The following is a 23,449-nucleotide window of genomic DNA, read 5'->3' as shown; positions in this document are numbered from 1 at the left end:
GGGGGCTTATGAAGCTTCAGCCCCCCCCCCCCCCCCCCCCCCCCGAAATGTTTTCGTGCTGTCATGCACCGCCGACCAAAACAACCACCGGCGCTCGAAAGCATTCTGGGTTTTGTCTACAATATCTTTTTCCGGTTCGTTCGAAAATACATTTCGGCACGAACATTACGAACTTGGGCCTTACATTTCGTAGCAACGCCCATGCAGACGGAGTCACGTAAAGCCAGGAACCATTTCCGAGCACTAAGTTTCAAGGGTGTTTAGATAGCGAGCGGGCTCGTCGCGTCAACTCGCGCCGGCCGCGGAGGTGGGGGTGGACGACGAAACAAGACAGGTTTCCATTCCCGCTCAGTGTTTCAAAGGCGGTATTTCCCTTGCCTTCGACTCCCCGCTTCCTCAAAATCCCTGTGTCTCTCTTTTGGGGCTTTCTTTTTTCTCGTGCCTTCTGCGAATCCTCACCGTGCTGTAGCAGCTCTTAGTGGTACTCCCTCGCCCTTCTCCCCGTACACTATGCTCTCTCCGTGGTTGCGCTTTTTGTTTGCGTTTTTTTTTCGTATTCACGCTTCTTCCTACGCGCCGAAGAGAAGGAGCTGAACATTGGCCCAGGAGCGTTTTTTTTTTTATTGCACCTCGTTTTTTTTCCTACACCGCTCTACGCCGCCCTACGCATCTTGCGGACGCCGGTGAGCGACCGCGACCAAAAGGCATCGAAGCGGCGCCGATGGCGACGGAGTGACCGTTTGTCTCCTGATGAGGAGCCCAAGCCCCCTCCCCGCCACCCCCCTTTTCGGGATGGAGACGGAGACGAGCTGCCCTTTCAGACCTTAATCTCCCTTAAAACAGAAACTCCATATGATTATGATTAATTTGATTAATTAATCATAATCATATGGAGTTGGATCAAATGGGTCAAATGTGATTAATTTGATCCATTTGTCGATGGATCAAACTAATCATATTTGATCCATCGACAAATTCTATATGGAGGAGGACGCGCTGCAACGTGAGCCCCCCCCCCCCCCCCCCCCCGAACAAAATTTCTGGCTACGCCACTGGTCGCCATATAATGCTTTCGCATTAAAACAACGTGCCGATAGTGGGAACCGAACCCCCCCCCCCCCCCCCCGCCCTCACACACACACACACAACCTCTTCTCACCACATCGTCACAAACGGCGCTTGTCGAGACATGTATCCCCGCCACGTGTTTTCGAGCGTGGGTGTGTTTGTGATGTTTGCCAAAGCGTGGCGCTTGAGGAGGCGGGCTTGCACAATTCGTAATGAAATTGATGCAGCATGCATGCTGAGCATCGCATTCCTTCCCTTTCTGTACTTACTCCATTAAGCCGGAATACTGCTCTTCGGGGCGGTGTTCGCGGCGGCGGAGCTCGTGGCAATAGGGTTGACTCCTAGCTCGTATATACTGCCCCTGCACCTTCGATGACCAGAGTGACTGCAACGCGCTCTTGATGGTGGCTGTCCATCTCAATTGTCGCCCGATGTGCCCTCAGAGGCCTACCTTGGTGCAAATGCCCATGGATTATATCTGATTTGCCATCGCCATCCTATCGTAGCGGTAGTCAGTGTGTGAGATACCAACGTCGTTCATGCCCCCCCCCCCCCCCTCCCTTATGTACCCTGAATAAACTATGGCCTATCGGATTACCTTCGCTATCTAGGTTATTCATTCGTGTGTGTCTTGACCGCACCTATCAGGCTGGACTGTAGCTCGCGTATTCTGCGGAGCGCGCCTCACAGCTCTATACCTCGACATTCCTCTAGTGGTGAATTTATGCGTGGAGCATCAAATATCGCACACAGGATCGATACGATGACCTGATAGTGCTGTACAACAACAACAACAACAACAACAACAAAGATTTGTTAGAGTGAAGCATAGCGGCTTAGCTCATCAGTCATAGTAAGCTCATTGGCATTTACCGCCTGAAGGTGGGGAGAAGTAGAAGGCTTTGAACCTGCGCCGAGAACGCAGACGGCAGGCTTTGCTCTCTATTCTTGCTCTTTTCCGCAGAAACGACGTAGGGCAGTCCGAAAATTCGTTAGTGCCTGCGATACGGCACAGCTGCCCTTACGCGATCAGCGATTTGAAGCCCTCGGTGTAAATAAATGCCCCCTTATCTCGACCTGTACAAGGCAGGCGAAACAAAAAATTACTCGTTAGAATCCCCCCAAGCGCAGCCGACTTGGTTATATCTTACCTTTGTAGTTGTATGACTATGGTCGGGTGGATGGCAATAAGTAATTACTTATTACAATGTGCTCCACCTTGAGTGATTCTCCTAAAACATTTGACAAGACGCTTTCTAGAGTGCTTGGCTCTTTCTTGTCCAGCGGCCACCCGTTCAAGCTTAAGTGCTTGCGTGGTCGTACTTTTGTACTGATCAGTACAAATGGTACGCACGAATGGTAGTTGATGAAGACGGTGATGCACAGAAAAAAGCAAGTGGCTGTTTAACACAGGCGCTGTCAGGCTGCGGCTATGGTTTCCTTGGTTAATGCGGTTGCCAGGTAAGCTGACCTGCATGCTTCGCCGTGGGCTCGAGTCATGTTCGCGATCGTATGCCGTTGATATTATGTGTTCATTTATTATGCAACCATCATAGATGCGTGACGTCACAATGTGATGACGAAAGAGTGGATTCAGTGCCTCCAAGGTGCATACCGAAATTCGCCGGTGTGCGATGTTTCGTTTTACGCCTCGCGCATGCGTAGAAACAAGATTGCTGGACGACTATTGTGTCGTGGACTTCATTGCCTCAGTGCCTCATTGGTTTTTCCAGGAGAGCCTCCTGAAACCTCAAGAGATGCAGCGAGCTGCATCTCTTGCACGCAGAAGTACACAATGCATCAAATCACAGCCACGAAATCATGAGGCAACATTTTGGGGCATTGCCTGGTCATTGATGTGGCAACCTTTGGCCACTGCGGTTGTGGGAAATCTTTTTGAATGAGTTGGGGGAAAATGAGCGCTTCCTGGGAACATTACAACCGTCCCAACGGGTTATTTTTAGGGCATTTGAAGATGTTTCTTTGCTTTCTGGGTTATTAAGGTTGCTGCTACAAACAGCAATAGGCCCGCAAACGCGGGACCACGAGCACATATCAGCCTTTGTCTGCTTCTTCCCCGTGGTTACAATACACGCACGCGTTGCATGCGTGCGTGCGTACATGCGTGCGTATTATGAATTACTTGTACCGAGTGACGTGCGTGCATGAGCGTTTCACGTTTTCAATACGCAGAACTGCTTCGTGGGAAGGCCGGACCTACTGAACGTGCACGTTGTGTGCCACAGTCACAACGACGTGGGCTGGACCGAGACGCCTGACGTCATCTACACAGAATGTGAGGGGTCTGAAATCGCACTTATTTTTGGCGCCTATAGGTACGAGCATAATACTGAAGTAACGCTGATCTGTTCCGAAATAGTGATTTTATTAGTTGTTAGTCGGACACAACTTGAAGAAAAAAACGGGTTTTGTCCCTCACTGTACCCTCCTGCAGCCAATGGCATCGACCGGTTTTCTTTAATTATCCACTGGGACCTGCTAATCGAACAACGAAGGGTGTGGCAGATGAAATGAGGTTTACCACGCATTAAAATAATTAACGGCGGTGTCATGAGTATGGGTCGACGCCATATTCTTAAGGGCCTCATTTGAGGGGCATCTGCCGCTTCTTCTTGGTTGTATCCGACTATAGTGAATACATGCCACGCTGACATGACCGTCATGCATGATGGGTGCCAAACGTAACTTCGGGCTTCATCAACATTCCACGAAGCGTCAGCATTAGGGACTCTCTAGATGTTACCTTACACGCGACCGGACGAAAACGCTTTCTCTTAAGTAGTATCAATCAACGGTCGCGCGCATTTGTCGCGATAAACTACAGCCTTTACATGGCCCCGACTGCGGTGGTCGAGTTGAGGGGTAGGGTCTCTACAGGAATGGACTCTACTCTACAGGATTTACATGAACCCGACCCAACGAGTGGCGATTATGGTGGCGCCTCGCGTCGAGGCGAATAATTAGAAGATGGCATCGAGTTTCAATTTTCGTTCCGGCGAATCGCTCGCGCTCTCCATCCTGTTCTCACCTCCCACGATTTCCCGACTCTACTCGACAGCGTTTACATATGCTTCCTGCAGCGAGGGCGAGCGAGTCAACCAACCCCTTGCGGTGGAGTTGATCCGACTAGACTCCTGGACTCCTCGACCCGACCTGGCGGCGTTTATATCAACCCTTTAGCCGGTTGTCGACCCAATTATCATCATCATCGTCATCATCACCCGGTCTCTACCCACTACCGGGCGAAATCCTCCTCCATACTCCTCCAATTAACTTGGTCATGTGCTAGCTGCATCCATTTGACCCCTGCAAACTTCTTAACCTCATTCGCCGATTTTCCGCCGCTCCCGGCTACGCTGCCATTCCATCGGAATCCAATTTCTTACCCTTAGTGACCATCGGCTACCCCCTATTTGCACAAAGTGCCCTGCCTAAGCCCATTTCTTCTCGATCACTAGAATGTCATTAGCTCGAGTTATTTCCCTGGGCACGCTCCCTATCTCTTGACGTTACACCAATCATTTCTGTTCCATACATCTCTGCGTTGTACTCAATTAAGTAGAACCCTTTTCGTTAGCCTCCGTAATCCAGCACCATATGTGTCGGTACCGATTATATGCAACTGTTATGCATTTTTCTCTCGAGCGATACTGATAAACTGTGCTACTCATAATCTGCGATTACATGCCAAATGTGATCAATTCCAATCACATTCTCCTAGTTATTTCCCTTTCGTGGTCCGTATCTGCGGTTATTACCTATCCTAAGTATACATATTTGCTTACCACTTCCAGTGCTTCGATACCTATTGTAAACTGCCGTTCCTTTCCGAGGCTATTCAATATTCCCATAGTATTTTGCATATTAATTTTTAGGCCTACCTTTCTGCTTTTCCTGTCTCGGTCATCAAGCATTCTTTGCAATTCGTTCGTCCACCTAGTTGCTTAGCAAGGCAATGTCATCAGCTAACCGCAGATTACTGAGGTATTCTCCACCAACTCTTATCCCTAACTGCTCCCATTCCAGTCTCTGAGTACTCCCTCTAAGCAAGCTGTTAATAGTACTGGAGAGATCGTATCTCCTTGTCTAACAACTTCTTTATGGGAATTTTATTACTATCTTTACGGAGAAGTATGGTTGCTGTGCAGTCACTATATCTATTTTCCAGTATTTTCACATTTGGCTCATCTACCCCTTGATTTCGCAATGACTGCATGACTGTCGAGGTTTCGACTGAGTGAAATGCTTTCTCGTAATCAATGAATCCTAACTATAGGGGCTGCATGGTTATATTCCACGATAGCTTTACTCAGCCCACTTCTGCCGGGTAGGCCGATTCACACGACGGATATCATCGCTGGAGTCCGCGAGCGGACGATCATCTCGTGACCCGACGTCACTGGCTCCGCATCGTTCGCGGACGGCGCAGCCTTTGCAAGCCAAAAACAAGCGCGTGTTTCCCCTGTCAAAATATGGCGGTCGTCTGCTATTTTTTCTAGCAGAACTACATCTTCTAAGTGAGGCAACAACGTTTTTTTTCGTTTCTTTTTTAACGTAATGGGTGCGATTTTGTAGTGCAGCAATAGCAGCAACAGGGTGCGCCGATGCTCTCGCCTCCCTGGCCATCCAATCACCCTAATGCGGCGTGATTGGAAAGGAATGCCGTCACCTGCCAATTTCCTCTGCACGGGTGGAGGTGTGGGGTGGTGTGGCCTCGGCGTCCGGCGGTTTCTGTCCGCGTTGTCGTCCGCTCTGTCCATCAAGCGCCTCATCCGGAATCAGTGAAGTCGATGACGTGGTGCTCCGTCCGCGGGCGGTGCGTCCGTCCTATGAATCGGAAACGGCCCTTGCGTGGCATGCATCCAGAACACTGGAAACGAGAGCCTTATGTTTCTGAAACACGCCCACGGAATAAGCGCACAGGTTTACAGAGGTTCAGTTTGTATACGTGTTTCGCACATTGCGAGAAGCCGGCGGTGTATACGCTGACGTAGTGGGGAAGATATTCGCATTTATTTATTTGTAAGCGTTACGGCGTTCCAGTAGTAGCAGCAGCAGCAGCGACGGCAGTGAAAGACTGCAAGGCAAACACATCGGCATGGCGGTGCCGACAGATGTGCAGGAGATCTACAGTTCTGTGACGGACGCCCTGCACAAGAGCCGCGACCGCAAGTACGTGTCGGCCGAGACGGCCTTCTTCGAGCGATGGTGGCAGGACCAGCTGCCTCCGCGGCGGACCAGCGTGCGCAAGCTTATCCAGCAAGGTGAGCCGTCTCTTGCATGTGCTCGTCCCCGTGCTTCCTTTGTATCCTTTTCTTCACTACATCGCTAGAAGCTCTCGTGGCTTGTTATCTGGTACCATAACCGTCTCAACATTAATTGTGACAGAACGCACTGCTGCCCGGGTCTGTCCTACATCCAGGGCAGCTGGAGCTTGTGGGCGGCGGCTGGGTGCAGAGCGACGAGGCGATCACGCATTACTCGGCGATCGTGGACCAGATGACGTTGGGGCTGCGCTGGCTCAACGACACATTCGGAGAGTGCGGCCGGCCCCGTGTAGCCTGGCAGATCGACCCGTATGGCCACTCCCGCGAAAACGCCGCCCTCTTCGCTCAGGTAGGTGTACGACACGCTCGTTCACGTGCACACTAGTCGGTTGACTCTGCACGAATCCGCTCAGGTTCATCACTTTGTGACCACGCAGAGCAGCCAATCGACTTTGTCCATTCTTATCATTAGGTTTGCCGTCCAGAGCCAAGGGCGAACTTATGCTTCGTTTCCAGAAGGGGAGCTCTCACCAGAATTTATATTTTGGACATTTTTCACCGAAAAATTGGGCTCCCCAACGTGTTTTTCCTAAGCATTTTTTTTTTTTTTTTGCTTTAGAAGAGGAGGACGGGAGGCGATCAACCGCTTCACTTCCTCCCTAAATCCACCCCTGAGCAGGGCTCGTCCATTGTGCTTTGAGGCAAATGACCGAATACCTGATTGTAGCTGCTGTGATTAAGAGGCAGAACTTATGGGAGGGGGGCACAGGTTGTATGTGACATGCAAGCAACACAGACACGAGCACTATATACAGCCACGGGATCAGATCGTCGCCATTTTCAGAGTTCTCCAAGCAAGCTCAATGACCAAGGAGCGCCTGCATTATGTACTCACATATTTTAAGCAGCTTTGAAACCGTGGCGAGCGTAATATTTAAAACGAAATCAGGTTCACTGCAGTATGCCAGACGTATCTTGGACTACACACTTTAGTGCGTGCGGCCTACAGCAGCGGCTCATGTGCGTGGCTTTGGAGCTCGGCTTCGCTGGTCCAGACCTTGCCGCGGCGGCCGTCTTTCGATGGAGGTGATACAGAAACGCCCGTGTGCTGTGCTGTGTTAGCCCACATTAATGAACTCCAGATGGGCTACATTAAACTGAGCCCTCCACTATGGCGTCCCTAAAAGCCCGTCGCTTTGGGGACGTTATATCTCAAAATTTACAATTTCTTTTTTTTTTTTTTACTTTTGTGCCATCTCAATAAAGGTGTATACACATAACACTAAAAAAACGTGAATCAAATATTTTCTAGGGTTACTAGCCGCCGAATACTGATCGCTCGGCCTCAGCACAGGAGTGCGTGTTGGAAAAATTGAAATCAGTTTCTTCCTTAGGAGAGAAGCTTTTTCATTTTCCAGTGGGCGCCTGAAGCACGCTGTAAGGAATGAATTTTGGAGAGAAAGAAGAAAGAGAGAAATGTGCCGGAATGGAGGGCTCAGGAATAATTTTCATCACCTGGGGATCTTAAACCTCGCACACCACGGGCACTTTTTTGCGTTTTGCCCTCAATCAGAAGGCGGTCACCATGACCGAGTTCTAACCTGAATACTGAAACATAAAAAAAAAACCTTGACGTGCATACGCTCAATAAAGTCTCCTGACGAATGCGAAACTGCGGTCAGACACGATGATTTCATACTGCATCACACCAAATTACGAAAGCAAAAATTATGCAGCAGTCTTGCTTTTTTCCCTCATGACCTGTAAAAAAGCTCGAGGCAAGCGAAGAAGGGGTAGCATTGACTCTCTTGCTGCATAAATAGCGTGGTGGTGTTTAAAACGCCAGACATAGTAAATATTGATCTCAGAGTTAGCCTCCGTCTATAGCTGTTAGGCACCGTGTTATGCAAGTGCCAATAATTTATGCACGCAGGCGAGACTTCGAGCTGTTTGTCGCTTTTTCTGCCATTGAAATCTATTCTACCCCTCTTTATGAATGTGCTGTTTGCTTCATCTTTTGTTCCCGTGCTTCGAAGAAAAGCTCGGCTGATCTAACCTTCTGAAGAAAGCAGCCTCTACGTGTACCGCATTTATCATTGTTACTCCGCACTGCGCGCATGAGTTCGCTGCGCAGAGAGGCCACGTAGTACATGCCTATATGCAGATGGGCTTCGACGCACTTTTCCTGGGCCGTGTGCACGTGGCTGAGAAAGAGTACCGCCGCAAGCAGCGCTCACTGGAGTTCCTCTGGAATGCCGACCGGAACATCGGTTCGTGTCTCGCAGCCTCTTGCACTGCGATGCGTTTGTGTGTTGCATGGATTTTGCGCCCAAGTGTTCGCGTCCAGCTCGTTGACTCATTCAGGTAATAAAGTATTGATACATGGGCAAGGAATTACTCGCTGAAATTAGACAAAATTCTCACACGCAGATAACATTTTCGCAACAAGTGGAGTGTATATTAAATAAAATAGCCACTGTGGAATGTGAAGAACACATAATATTTTGAGCCTAAGTCACTAATACGAAAAAGGTTACTCAAAAGTGCACCGTATCGGCCTATACAGGGTGTCCAAGCTAAAGTTTGCTAAGGGTTTAAAACTAAAACATTTGAGCTAGGCATGCGAAACTACTTGTATACAGCTGCCATCCGTCTGGCGTTCAACAGGCAATATTTTATTTTGTAATTAGCTAATTAGTAATTAAGATAATGGTTCTAATTTACTAACTATTGCGTTTAGACGATAAACGTGATTTGCAAAGTTGGCGGGCACCATCACATCAGAAACCCACATTCCATTTGCGATAGGACGCTATGTGCGCGCGGCTATGTATATACATCCCCTGACCATATAGTGTAAACAATTGCAATGGCCGCTCGCGCGCAGTCATTTGTGGACAGTGCTCGGACACTTGCGCGCGAGTGACGCGAACTCGTTGTCCTTTTTTGTATTTTGTAAATAATATGCAATGTTCCCCCTGTCCTTTTTTGCTATCGCTCCCCTCTGTACTTCCCCTCGCTATCCTCTCCCTATCCCATTTTCTTTCCCGCCGGGCGCAGCTCGGGTGCTTCAGATTTTAGATAGCAGTTGCCGCGGCCAGCAACACTCTTTTCCTTCTTTTTGTTTGGTTATTAAATAAATATATCCACCACCACCACCACCACCAAATAGAAAGTCGCATATGTATATCTTTTCGAGTTCCAAAGAAAGCCCACGAAATACAAAAACAATCACGTGACAAGCGCATTTGCGCGCCACGATTGCGCTGCTCTCAACTGTGGATTCAGTGAACCAAACTCACCTACGGCCGTGCCATGGTGGTCCATTTCCAGCATTAGGCTGGTAAGTTGGTGATGGCTGAAGCCAGCTCGCTGTAACTTGCACCGTCACATGCGCTGGCTATCACATGATTGTTTTGTAATTCGCGGGCTTTTTTGGAGTTCGGAAAAACGACGTGTTAGGCTTTTCTCATCGCAAATAAATGGAGTGGGGGTTTCTGAAGGTGCTCTAGAAGTTTTCAAATCACATTTATTGTCTGAAGTCAATATTTAGTAAACTTAGAAAAAATATCTAATTAACTAATTGGTTATTTGCGAAGCAAAAACATTACCTGTGGTGTGCATGCAAGACGGTTGGCCGCTCTATGCAACTGGTTTCCCTGGCTTACCTCAAATGTTTTATTTTTTAACCCTTTGCTGAAGTTAGCTTGGACACTGTATATGTCCGGATGTGAGTAGGGCTCGTGCTGTTGCTGTCTTCACTTTGTTTCTTCCTTTCCTACACGTCCCATAGGCCCGCTATTTGACGCGAATCAGGACGAACTAAGTCGCATTCTTTCAGTGTTCGCAGTGACTCTAGCAGTGGAAGTCTCTGATCCTATACCCTGTTATAGAATGATTGGACGCAAACGCGACTGGGCACAAAATATTCATAAGTTAGTAAAAGGATGTTACTTGCTCGAGAACCGGTGCCTTTTCCTTCTTTCGGCAACACATGGCTGCGATACGAGCTTGGGTATATATCATTTGTCACATACTCGATCAAAGAGCTGGATTTCCTTGAATGCGAGGAAACTTTTGCCAACGTGCGCAAAAATTCTACAGCTAATCGGGAAACCCACACAGATGGAAGAAAAGTGGATGGTCATGTATAAACCCGAGAATTAAACGCACGGGCCGGCATCGGCGCAGGCAAGAATAAGGCTTTCGAGCCAAAGGTTGGAAAGGTGAAGGCAAGCGTTGCCGCACCACCTCTACGACTGGAAGACCTCTTCCCCCTCGCCTTCTCTCCTGCCCGCGCTCGTGCATATACCTATGGTCAGCGGAGAATGTACCGCAGCACAGTGACTTGTCCCGCGGAAACTGCGGTAAATATATTGTAAAACCATGCAAGTACCTAATCTCTACATTAACTAACTGGCTAAGGATACTAACGTAGCTAAAACGAACCGAAACGCGCACATAGTATCACATAATATATTAACATGAGTGAAGCTGATGTAGTGGCCAGAATAAATAGATTGCATTTCTGCCGAGGAAATAAACATTCCATCATAAGTAAGGGATAAGCATTTCAGGGAAATCACTACTGTGGCTACTGCCAAGCGTGAGAAGCGGCTCGATGAATGACTCCGGATCAGACAGTGGACACGCCGCACTCGGACACTCGTCCGCGCCTCTCTTGCACATTGTAGGCTTTGTATACGCCGCAAATTGTAGGCGTTGCTTGCTGTGCAGCTCTCACGGCAGTATGCTGTAGTTCCCTGCATCCATGTGGCACACTTGTCTGAGCGTTTGGCATGGACGATCTCGCGCGCGCAGGGAGCTCAGCCGATCTCTTCACCTCTATCCTGCCCAACATGTACATGCCTCCCAGAGGATTCTGCTTCGACAAGTACAGCTGCACCACCGACGCGGACATACTGGTAGGCCGGAGAGGGGTCGCCTTCTGGTGCTGTGTTCTGCTGGCGCGTGGGAAATCATCCTGTCTCGCAAATAGTGTGCTGCATCTTGGAAGCTGGAGATGGTGCTCTGCCGAATTCACGAGGCTGCTTGCACATAAATGCTAAGTGTGTTCTGCCAATACGGTTGCGTTGAAAAATACCGATAGCTGGCTACATAATAGTTGAAGTGGCGACCAATCAAGTGACGTTTTCTTACGCGCGAGCGGCTTTGTAATTTCGGCTACCGATTTAACGATGCCATATACGCGGCATATATAATACGGCTCACAGTGCTTCTAATTGAGGTACACGTACGACACGGTTGTGTGTACTTCTTAACACATACGGAAGCAACACTCCTGTTTTTGCATATGCTGCTTCAGGAGAGAGAGAGAGAGAGAGAGAGAGAGAGAGAGAAGGCCGAGAGGTTAACCAGGAAAGCTTCCGGTCTGCTACCCTGCACTTGGGAAGGGGAATGAGGAGTGTAAAGGAGAAAGATAGAAGAGAATGATAGGAAAGGTAAGGCGGCGAGGAGCACAGTCACAGTTTCTCAATCAAGTTTGTGTCTCTCATAAAACACATAAGTGCTTTGAAGGCTTGCCGTTAGACGCCTTCTGTGGTCATGGGCCGAGGATTTTCTCCTCTGTGAAAGGACGGCTGTCAAGATGGTCCAGAGCCGAACGCAGCGCATATTTTTCGCTTGAAAAAGCAGGGCACTCGCAAAGGAGATGCTGTGTGGTCTCTTCGCAGCCGCATCTTTCACAGTTACGGCTATCCGCCATTCTCATCACATAAGCGTATTTTTTGGTGAATGCAACACCGAGCCACATACGGCACATCAGTGTTGTTTCGCGCCGCCCTTTGTTAGGTGGAACACGAAGGCGCAGCCCAGGGTCTAGTTCCCTGAGGCGTCGATTGGAAAATTCTCCTTTGTTCCAGGCTGAAAGCGTTAGCTCCGCCGCTAAGGAACGAAGTCGACAAGCTGCGTCAACTCTAGATATAGGAATATTCACTGTAGTTCCGTCGTTGTGTGCAGAACGGGCAACTTGGTCTGCCTGGTGGCTTCCCTCAATACCGCAATGTCCAGGTAGCCACTGGAAAATTATATCATGACCTTTTGATGTAGCGTCGTGGATGTTATACTAAACGTAGGATGTTATACTAAACATACCACATGCACGCACATTAGCACCTGAAAAATTTAGACATTCGGACAGTGATAGTTGCTTGGGTGCTGGAAAAATTTGAAATATCAGTTGTAATTGATTCATTTGCTTTCAGATTTGCGGCTCGCGAGCAATTTATGTATTGCGAGGCTATGTTCTTGTATATAGGTCTTGAAGGATACACAAAGGGCTGTGAGAAGCACTGTAACGACGAGGTCCTCGGTTTCCGCCGTTACTGAATTATGATCTCTCCAACGTTTTCTTCATTTCAACTCTACCGAAGCGCGGTTGCTAATCAGAGCTATGCTGAATCTATACTACACGGCGGGCTCAGCTACAAGGGCGCTATTATACCACCTCGGCGCCCTGAGGTGGCTTAAAAAGCATAGGCACTGTCAGTACAAAACTGTATAGCGCGTTCATCAGTGGACAGGGAGGGGGGGGGGGGGGGGAGGGGGGCAGAGGCGGGGCAGCAGGCATTGTAACATTTTGCACAGGCTCTTGCTATCAGCCATAATCGGTACCATGCTAAAGGGACAAAACCGTGGGTAATTTTTCTCCATAAAAAAAAAAGAAAAAAATAGTTAAATTGCTTCGGGTAAGAGTATAGTCGCAACTCAAGATGCACTAATATTACTGAAGCAGAGGTTGCGAGTTAGCGTAAAAGTATTAAAAAATAAAACAGGTGCTTCATCATATCGGAAGTGACACATGGCTGTTGTAAATCACCTTTATAAGTTGCCGTGGTTTTGGCCTAAGTAAAAAAAACAAAGCTAGCGGGTACACTTGATGAATACCTCGGTTTTAACGACAGATGTGGGACACGTGAAGCTCACAAATAATACACCGCCGCAGAAAATACAACGAAGCATCTGATGGCCTTGCCTCCTAGACAATCCTTCATTAAAAAAAAAAAAAGGGGGCGAAAAATTAACCCCCTGAGGGAATGCAGCTTCGTTTGAATATGAATTATGAATGTCGAGTCGCCCGTTCACCGTTGCGGGGCGGTGACGATTGTAACCTTGTCAGTGAGTGATAACCGGCCCGAGGAGCTTGCCATTAATTTTTCCAGCACTGTCTCGCTCCTTTTCTTGAGTTTTCCCCCCTCGATCTTCGAACATGAGCAGCAATTTACTGCCAACCTTCCTACCTTCAAGCCTCATTTTCTTTTCTCTTGCTTTGTTTTTCCATAACTAAGACTCTGGAACCTTTATGTCTTGCTCTGAGTTATGATTTGTCCAACACGATTCGCCTCTGGCATGCGGCAACCAGCAAATATATTCTGAAGGCATTCATACAGGCCTCCATCAAAGAAAATAAAGCTGCTTCCTTGAAATAGCCGAAGATATTTTTATTTCTTCGTGACGCGTACTAGAAAGCAGTAACTATTTTACTAATTTCAGCTTTTGAGTAAATATCCGGGACGTCCCCGCACAGGGTGGCTTCTCTTTGCAAAATGGCTACAACGGGGGTCACTTTCGAGTGTATAGGTATACCTGTGTCAGCTTCAGCTGCTGCGCAGCATAAGTTTACTGACACTTTGCTTTCCCTACGTAATCCACTTGTTCTTTTCCAGCAAAAGTTAGGCCTCTTACATTATTCCTATTCTGCCTAATAACTACCATTAATTGGCTGCTCTGAAAAGGGGCAGTGTTTCGGGCCTTCCTGATTTTTTATTTACAGATGCCACCGTTGCCGCAGTGCTTAAGCACGGCGCGCCAAACCCGGTGAACATAGTCAAGCAGTCAGTCGGCGGCCCTGCAGTCGGACCTTCATTTAATTTTTGTGCGCTTTGTTTATTCCACTCCACTCTAACAAAATAAATGCTGAAAATCATTTTGAACATGTTGCATCAGTAAGCTAAAAAGCAATAACAAATAATTTCGACTGGGAGCAGCATCCACCAGAGTATTCAGTTGAAAAGCAACACCGGTGTTGCGCTGATGAGGATGTTGACCGTCTAGGGAAACCTTAGCACATGTCGGTCTACTCTTGAGCGTATGCCTTTAAACTTGCAGGACGTTCTTCTTGGTCATTTACTGGCGCTTGCGACGCTCTTTCACCGTTATGTTTCGGAAAAATCTAGCAAAAAAAATGATAAATGAATGTGGCCGCAAACCTTTGAAATATTTATTTGTTGTTTTCACAACCATCAGCCCGCGGCCTTATCACTGTGGCCATAGGTTAAAAAGGCTAATTTTGTGCTTTTTTCTTTCTTCATGCTCGGTATCGCGAAACTCGCCTTTATCACTTTCCTTGTAGCGCGGTGGAATGATCGCAGGCAGACACAATTGTTTCCGTATTATTGCGGACTTTCCCAGTATCTCTTGGGTGGTTTATCTAGATGTTTCTGCGCCTGCAACGGGAATTCATAATTAGACGACCGACGAACACGACTGCTGCTTTCGACGCCACCGTGTTGCTTTGTTCGTTTGCGGGCGCAAGTCAGCCCCAATAATAAATTGGTTCACAGGAAGGGAAAGGCGCAGTAACTGTCAATAGTCTCTTTTAGTGCACCGCTAGCCTTTTCGTTTGACGCCTACGGTACTGTCACTACCACGTGAAAATATCTTGAGGTTTGTTAAATTTCCGCCAATTGCACAAATTTTACGGGATGCCGACAAGCTACAAAGCTTAGGCAGCATTACGGGTCATATAGAAAACGATTAAAAAGGCATTAACCTATCTGTATTAATTTTCCCAATAATTGCGACCACTGTCTTATTTGGCTAACTGAGACGCGGCTCACAGCAGACGACCGTCAATGACTGCATCTATCTAATCGTCGGCCTCTTTTTATATAAACCAATATCGATTAAGAAAATCGCCCTATATACTCGGATGTATATGCTCTATGTTTTTGCGAAGCGATTAGCCAAAACTGAGTGGCGGCCTAATCTCAGAATAAAAACAAACGGGGACCGTTGATATTTTCGTAAACTTTAGTTTTAATAAGTGAAAGAGCATTGCATTACTTACCCGTGGATTCATCTAGAATTTAATTCTAACGCATTCATCTCAATCATTGCAGGCTTACAATGCAAGGACACGGGCTAGGCAGTTCATCGACATCGTCAGGGAATACGTGAGTTTTACTCGAAGCAACGCGTGCGCGAAACGCATACCCGCTGCCCATTGTGTGAACCTTTCACGGATTGCTATTTACTGTAATTCTCCGACAGCTGTACATATAAATGCTGAAATGTGTTTATTATATGCTAAATTCATTTCTCAATGTATCTGCCATTATGATTTGTAGAAATGTGGAATTTAGAAAGCGGCAGGTACTATGGAAACATTCCAAAAATATTCTTTTAATGTTCATCGTACCGGTATTCTGGAGCCGCTGCAGTTTTTGTCCAATTGTCTTGATCACGCAATATTGTCGTTGTTGTGTAAGCATGAGCGAACTGACTCACACGAAGCTACTCGACAGCGTTGAAAGGAAACGAGGCTCATTTTTCGCTTTTGTATGATTTTATCCATGCAATGTTAGGAAAGCGAAATCAATACATTATTTCTGTGCACTATTTACCTTCAATCCTTTTTAGCAAGGACGGAAGAACGGGCGACACGGGAGGAAGCAATCATTCCCTGCGAAGAGACGAATGTATTTCATCGCCGTTCATGCAATTTAAGCTTCTCGGCATGACAGAAACGAACAGCTCACAATTAAAGGACGAGAACACAAGGAACGGAACGACGAGTCACACAAGCGCTGCATGGCATTCGAGAAGCGGCTCGTCGTTCTCGAGCGATGGGTGACCTTCACGCTGATCATTCGTTGTACGACCACATATTACCGAGCCACTCTTGTGAGGGCAGTCTATCTTCTACGATAAAGGCTCGCACTTCTACTGTAAATAGAAATTGTATAAGAAGCGCGGCTGTTCCCTAGCACTGCAGGGGGGTCAGTGGAATTCGATTTCCCCATGAACCTCAAAATTTCCGCTTTTGGTTCGAACCTGTTGAAATTGATGATAGTCGGTAGCAGTGCGGGCTTTCAAGCTATCTTCAACGATGCATTTTTCGGAGATCTTGTTCCTCTACGCAGGCCAAGTATTACGACACAAAAAATGTGATGGTGACCATGGGCGGGGACCTGGCATATACCAAAGCGGAAACGTGGTTCGACAATATCGACCGTCTCATCTCTTCTGTCAACAGAGAGGTGATCTATGATCAGCTTTGCTCAGAATTTAATTTGTTCATTGTGTTCGGGGAAACTTGATGAAAATAGTTTCTGCTAAAACGTGAAAATGCAACGCTGACAACACACACACACACACACACACACACACACACACACACACACACACACACACACACACACACACACACACACACACACACACACACACGCACGCACGCACGCACGCACGCACGCACGCACGCACGCACGCACGCACGCACGCACGCACGCACGCACGCACGCACGCACGCACGCACACACACACACACACACACACACACACACACACACACACACACACACACACACACACACACACACACACACACACACACACACACACACACACACACACACACACACACACACACACACACACACACACACACACACACACACACACACACACACACACACACACACACACACACACACACACACACACACACACACACACACACACACACACACACACACACACACACACACACACACACACACACACACACACACACACACACACACACACACACACACACACACACACACACACACACACACACACACACACACACACACACACACACACACACACACACACACACACACACACACACACACACACACACACACACACACACACACACACACACACACACACACACACACACACACACACACACACAAAGTATCAAGAAATCATACGCGGCTAAACGAGTTTTAAAAAGGTGCAGGGAACGTGCGTGTACAGGGGTTCGATTGCCAGTGTCGCGTTTGAGGACGTGACTAGCGGTTAGTATGATTATATGATTCTAAGCTCTCCCAAGTCGATGTCGTTGCCTTTTCATACGGAGTGGCCAGGGATATCATTAGTCTACTTTTTGTGTTTCTAGCTCCGTTACTATGTTCCTTTCTGGCGCTTCTCAATGTCTACAGTCTGGACAGCGTGGGCGTATAGTCACAGCCAGAACACCGGATTTTGTAATCGGTGGCAGCGTTTTGTTCTTTGGGAAGAATGTATTTTACGTTCACCAGCGCATCTCGAAGTTTTCTAACCTGAACATGAGCGATATAGACTCATGCTATCAACGCCTCTTCGTGTATCGCCCGGGAAGGTCCTTGTCTCCTCTGATCGCTGAACAACGACATGCTGTTATATAAAAAGCCTTCGCAACAGCAAGTATTGTTCAGCGGACAAAGGCAGCAAAACACCAGAATCCTTCTGAACCGGACGGATATTGCGAAGAGCCTGCTGCAATATGACAGCACCAACTCCCTATCCGACAAGGATCCTATCACGAAAGAAGAGTGCGATCTACAAAAACTTCTTTCGGACTCCCACTTTTTTTTTTTTTCCTTCATACAGCCCAAAAGCCAATTTTCTTCACGGTGTCGAGTTCAAACGGTTCAGCAGGGGTTCTCTCCGGGCTTCCCAACGTGCACAAACCTCCATCTTAGCGTGTCCTGAAATGGTCGTTGAAGATTTTTGAAATACAAAATAAGTGTTGTTCAGCTAGAACTGTAGGAGCCTTCGGTGATCCAGAACGTCTAGGGGTTTCCTTTCAAGGGAAAGTTTGTTAGCCTCGACCGCAGGAGAGCAAACCTGTACAGTCAAGTAAACAGGAACGCATGTGAAAAACTATTTGACGTCAAACGAAACCACGACCTCGGCATCATATATATCTGGTGATTTGGAATCAGCCGAACGCAGTGAACTTGTAACCTGCGCAACACTACTCACTGTGGAAGGTTCAGCGCGAAAAGCGGTGTCATTCCATATGAACGAGCCGTGAGCAGTTTTGCAAAGCACATGACGGGTACGAAAAATAAGCCACCATCACACGACGAAAACTCTATAAAATTGATTCCTTTCAACTTTCTTATCGTCCATGAAACGTGCCGTGGCTCCATTCACAGCATAAGCGAGACCTTGACGCGCATCCTGAGCACATTCAATGTCCATATCACCCCTGTTCCGACAGGAAAATTGCGGGGCGGGCTGGTAAACGTAAAGGATGTTCTTTTCCGAGAAAAGTATACAATAGGGTCGCTTACAGAGCCCTATGCCCCGACTGCGTCTACATCGTCGGAACCACTAATATTGATGGGCGCCTAAAGAAGCATAGTAACGATGCTAGAAACACAAAAAAAGGGGGCTCCAATGCTACCGCCGCATACTGTATACGGCTACGACGTCGACTGGGGCACGGCACATGTGTGACTAATTGAAAAGAAGTTATTTCCTCGTCTTCACCTGAAATAATCATTAATCATGCAAACGTTGGCACTAACGATATTCTTAATCGCAGCACACGAAATCGAACCCGCGTGTATTCTTGTATTTAAATCGTTTGACTCTTCGTATCATAGCGTATTTAAATCGCTCGAGTCCTCGTATCGTAGTAATGTAAACAAGACTTCCACACAGAAACAGAAGCGTCTTTTTTGTTATTCTTTATTTTATGATCGGCGTCTGAATTTTCACGTTTCATTATGGTTGCCCCCGACTATAAGTATTTTCAAGCAAGTCTCAACTTTAAATAGTTTCTGCGGCTGACGTGCACGGCCGCCAGCTATCCCTGTAGCCGCAAGCGAAGCGCGGCTAGAGCAAACCACGGCGGGTCATATTCTCGGGAACGGCAGAATATGCTCAGTAACCAGGGGGATTCGTTACTTTTGTACTCCATAAAATCATCATCATCATCATCAACCTGACTATACCCACTGCTGGGCAAAGACCTCTTCCGTATTCCTCCAGTTAGCCCGTTCTTGTGCTAGCTGTATCACTCGTTCGAACTTCCTTCTCCGCCCACCCGACTTTCTGCCGCCCCCTGCTACGTTTTCCTTCCCTTGGAATCCAATTTGTTACTTTTTTTCGACCATCGGTTATCCTCTCTTCGTATGCATGTCCTGCCTATGCCAGTTTCGTCTTTTTGATTTCCACTTGAATGTCAGTAACTCAAGTTATTTCTCTGACCCACTGTGCACGCTTTTATAGCACGTAACGATACACCTACCATTTTCTACTCCATAGCTTTCTGCGTTGTCCTCAACTTAAGCAGGACCCTTTTCGTTAGCCTCTACGTTTCAACCCTATAGGTGAGGACAGGTAAGATTACTGCGGTATTATCCATGAACCCTTATCCCTAACTGCTCCTATTCCAAGTCTTTGAGTACTTCTCTAAGCTAGCCGTGAATGAAGAGATCGTGCATCCCTGCCTAGTACCTTTCTTTATAAAAATTTTATTACCTTTTTATGCAGAACTATGGTTGCTGTACAGCCACTTTATATATATATATATATCCAATATACTTTCACACACGGTTCTTCTACGCCCTGATTTCGCAATGCCTGCATGGCTGCGGATGTTTCGAATGAGTAAAACGCTTTTTCGTAATCAATCAATGCTATGTATAAGGAGTGGTTATATTCCGACCATTTTTTTTATGATCTGTATGATGGTAGTACCCTTTCCGAAAACCTGCTTGATCATTTGGTTATCTTATCTGTCATTTTGCAGCCGGCATATTATAGTTTCAGAGAAACCATAAAATGCCGGCTGGCAAATGACAGATAACTTCCTCGTGGAGACTTTAACATTCGATATTAAGCAAGCGTTAAGCTACGCGTTCACAGGACCATGTTTCCGGAAGCTATGCTCCCGGGAAGAAAACAAGCAGCGAACATATCCGCTCTCTCAGCGTTTGCCATGGTCAGAGTAAAGAGTTCCAGTTTTATTCTTTCTCCACGACAACCGGTTCAATCAATCAATCAATCAATCAATCAATCAATCAATCAATCAATCAATCAATCAATCAATCAATCAATCAATCAATCAATCAATCAATCAATCAATCAATCAATCAATCAATCAATCAATCAATCAATCAATCAATCAATCGCAGGCATCGAGCTCAGGCTTGAAATTGCAAGCGTTCTACTCCAGCCCTTCGTGCTACCTGAAGGCTCTGCACGCAGTCAATAAGACCTGGCCTGCATACACGCGTGACTTCCTGCCTTACGCCGACCGACCCCAGTTTTACTGGACGGGTTTCTACTCCAGCCGGCCGTGCCTCAAACGATATGCCAGGCGTGCCAACGGATTTCTTCAGGTAAGCTCCAGCGTATCTCTATCACTCTGACGCAAAACAACACTGTAAAAAATATGTGTGAAATTACAGGTATTTAAAGAAAATTTTTGTCCCCGTACAGAGAATATCTGTTCTACTTCATTTACCGAAATACGTTCACGAAAAAAAAAAACAAAAAAAAAAAACAGCAATTTTCTGTTTTCCAGCCGAAACCTCAATTGGAAGGCAAACAATTCGATATATTTTTTTCGCCTGTTCTATTTTCTACCGCAAACTCATTTTTACTTGAATAGTAGGTAATTTCTGGATGGAAAGCAAAATGTTATGACAACCCCGAAGGCGCTGTCCGACGAACGGGTGCGTAACAATTTCGATTCGAAAGAATATAAATAGTAGCGCCACATTAAGGTACGTTGTTAGTTGGCTCCCTGCTACAGTGGTATCTGTTAGGCATTTTTCATTTGCCTCTTTTCGGTGGCTCGGCAACGACTGTTGCGCGGCCAACTTTATGGGTGCCATTGCGTATTGCCAACGCCATGAGATATTTGTGAGATGGAGTTGGCAAGGATTTCTCCTTATAAATGGTGTTCATTAAAGAAATTGGCGCTTAACACAATTTTGTTGTTGTTACAGACAGAAAACGTGAAATGAAAAACGAGCAAAAAAAAAAGATATATTTGGAGCATACGTTTCACTGCAACTGAAAAATAAAAAAATAAATTAAAAACGCCGTATAACAGAAACGATTTGCCAATTCACAAACATTTTCTATCATTGTAAACAGAAAAAAACTGTAAGATGACAGAAAAAATTAAAAACAGAAAACATAACAGAACAAAGAATTTCTGGCAGGACAGCTGCCAGAAAATGTCTGTATTTTTCAACAAAATGTTTTTACAATGAATCGCATGTGGCGCCGCGTGGCCTTAACAACGCTCGTTCATGCGTGGCGATTCGTTCACTACGCTGATACCGAGCCGAAGGTTTCAAAGCTCTCTGCATGCGATCCTTTTGGTGAATAGCTTTGTAGTCGATGCTTATCAGGAACAGACGCAGAACCCAAAATCGGGGCTTGAAAGGCTCGTTTAAATATATGCTGAAGGACGCGACCTTGGTATTTGATGAGACGCAACGCTTGAAACATAGTTTTCACGTCAATTACAAGTCCTTATGGTGTCTAAATAAGGATAAACTTTATTCAAGATCAAATAGAGACCTTATAAATGCATTTCCGCTAAGAAGCTTTGCACCAGCTGATCGACGTGAGCCGCCGAGAGTAGCCACGCCCGCGCTGGGCAAGAGATGGGCTGGGGTAATATGGAGAACGGATGGCTGCTGGGCAGGCGAAAAGGAGACGTCCCACGTTGGCATAAGAGCAGGCGCAGTTTGTACAAGAGGAGTTGGAAGCGATAATCGCATAGAAACAGCCAGGCTGGGGTGATGAATGTGTTCAGCTGCGAGGTGGTAAGCAGGACGTGTGGTGGAGGTAATGCAGGTCTGCAGTGAGCGTTGAAATGGTTTTATAACGAAAGCTCTATTACACCAGGCTTCGTCAAGGTCATCAATAGGGGCAATTTGACCTTGAAGCCAGTAACTTTCAGTTTGGTTTAAAGTTAAGAAGGCGCTAGCATTGCGTTGTCTAATCACCCCAACAATATTTGACCCTTGACTTTTGACATGGAAACTTAAGAACTGTAACCAAATCGAACCGAGCTCTGGCTCTGTCATCTAAATTTAGAAAAGTTAAACCTCCCCAATTTTTCAATTTTCTCGTTTAGGATGCTGACACGAGCTTTCTTCCTAATAAAGTGCGTAGTTTGTATGAATATAATTTTAAGGGGGCGAAGGAAAGACTGTAAGCCTGTCACTTTCAGTGATAACTGTTAAGCTGCACATTCTTAAAGGTTAGAATTTTTCACAGACACCATGCAGTCAGTACACTGTGTGAGAAATCATTCGAATATAGTCACTGCGTGTAACCCATGAAGACAAGGACCGCCGCCTGTCCTACGCGGTAAGGCTAAATTGCTAAGCCGTCAGCGCACGTACTACCTTTAGGTATTATAGAGCACCGGCAGATGCATAGCAGCCACCATCAAGACGGCCGATGCTGTAAGCTCTGCGGATAGACGCTGCCCTCCATTTGTGTTTTCGAATGTAAACAGTGAGCCTCAGAATATGTTAGCGTGCACCGCGCCTCTCGCATTTGCTGGTTTCAGGACTGACGTTTGCCGCTGATTTTAGGTCATGGAATCATATTTCGCGTCAAAGGAAAATAATTTTTTAAACGAGCTGTGTTGGAACGCCTGCGTAACTGGCCACTCAGAAGATCAGTGTGGACGTGCCATTAGGCTGAGGAAACTGGTTGGGAGAGGAGCGCGGCATGTAGCCGAAATTCCTACTTTTAGGTTGCGTTTCTAGATATGAGACATGCAGTGTCAAGGCCACTCCGCTTTAACTCTTGAAGCCTGTGGCAGTGAATGAAAGAATGGATGTTGCTTTTTGCAACAAGGTGCTTGCTTGCTCGCTGCGCTTTCTTTACGCAGCGGAAATAGTTCAGTATTCAAAATCACTCTGCGACTCTGCGCTTGTTTTGAGTATACTTTATGCGCAGTTAATACGCAAATGCGCAGTCAATCAGGTCAGGCCAGACCTGTTCAGGCCGGTCGGTTTGTCAGTTAGTTCGTCAGTCATAAAGGA

The 23,449-nt window shown here is 46.8% G+C and overlaps 1 protein-coding gene across 4 annotated transcripts in view; it reads left to right on the top strand.

Annotated features, from left to right (window-relative positions):
• LOC146203543 (lysosomal alpha-mannosidase-like) overlaps positions 1-23,449 on the top strand; it is a 117,268-nt gene that overhangs the window by 19,837 nt on the left and 73,982 nt on the right. For 2 of the 4 annotated variants that reach the window (XM_084585719.1, XM_084585716.1), the window contains exons 2-9: positions 3,262-3,364; positions 6,204-6,353; positions 6,512-6,705; positions 8,521-8,626; positions 11,178-11,281; positions 15,497-15,550; positions 16,520-16,636; positions 20,564-20,770. In XM_084585719.1, the coding sequence (XP_084441845.1) occupies positions 3,262-3,364; positions 6,204-6,353; positions 6,512-6,705; positions 8,521-8,626; positions 11,178-11,281; positions 15,497-15,550; positions 16,520-16,636; positions 20,564-20,770 (1,035 nt within the window). The remainder of the gene's footprint in view (positions 1-3,261; positions 3,365-6,203; positions 6,354-6,511; positions 6,706-8,520; positions 8,627-11,177; positions 11,282-15,496; positions 15,551-16,519; positions 16,637-20,563; positions 20,771-23,449) is intronic. The other 2 variants (XM_084585717.1, XM_084585718.1) reach the window with 2 other exon arrangements.

This window comes from Amblyomma maculatum, chromosome 1, assembly GCF_055883805.1.
Source record: "Amblyomma maculatum isolate TAMU_Amacu chromosome 1, ASM5588380v1, whole genome shotgun sequence".
In the NCBI taxonomy this organism is placed as follows: domain Eukaryota; kingdom Metazoa; phylum Arthropoda; class Arachnida; order Ixodida; family Ixodidae; genus Amblyomma; species Amblyomma maculatum.
This window is presented reverse-complemented; position numbering and strand designations above follow the sequence as displayed.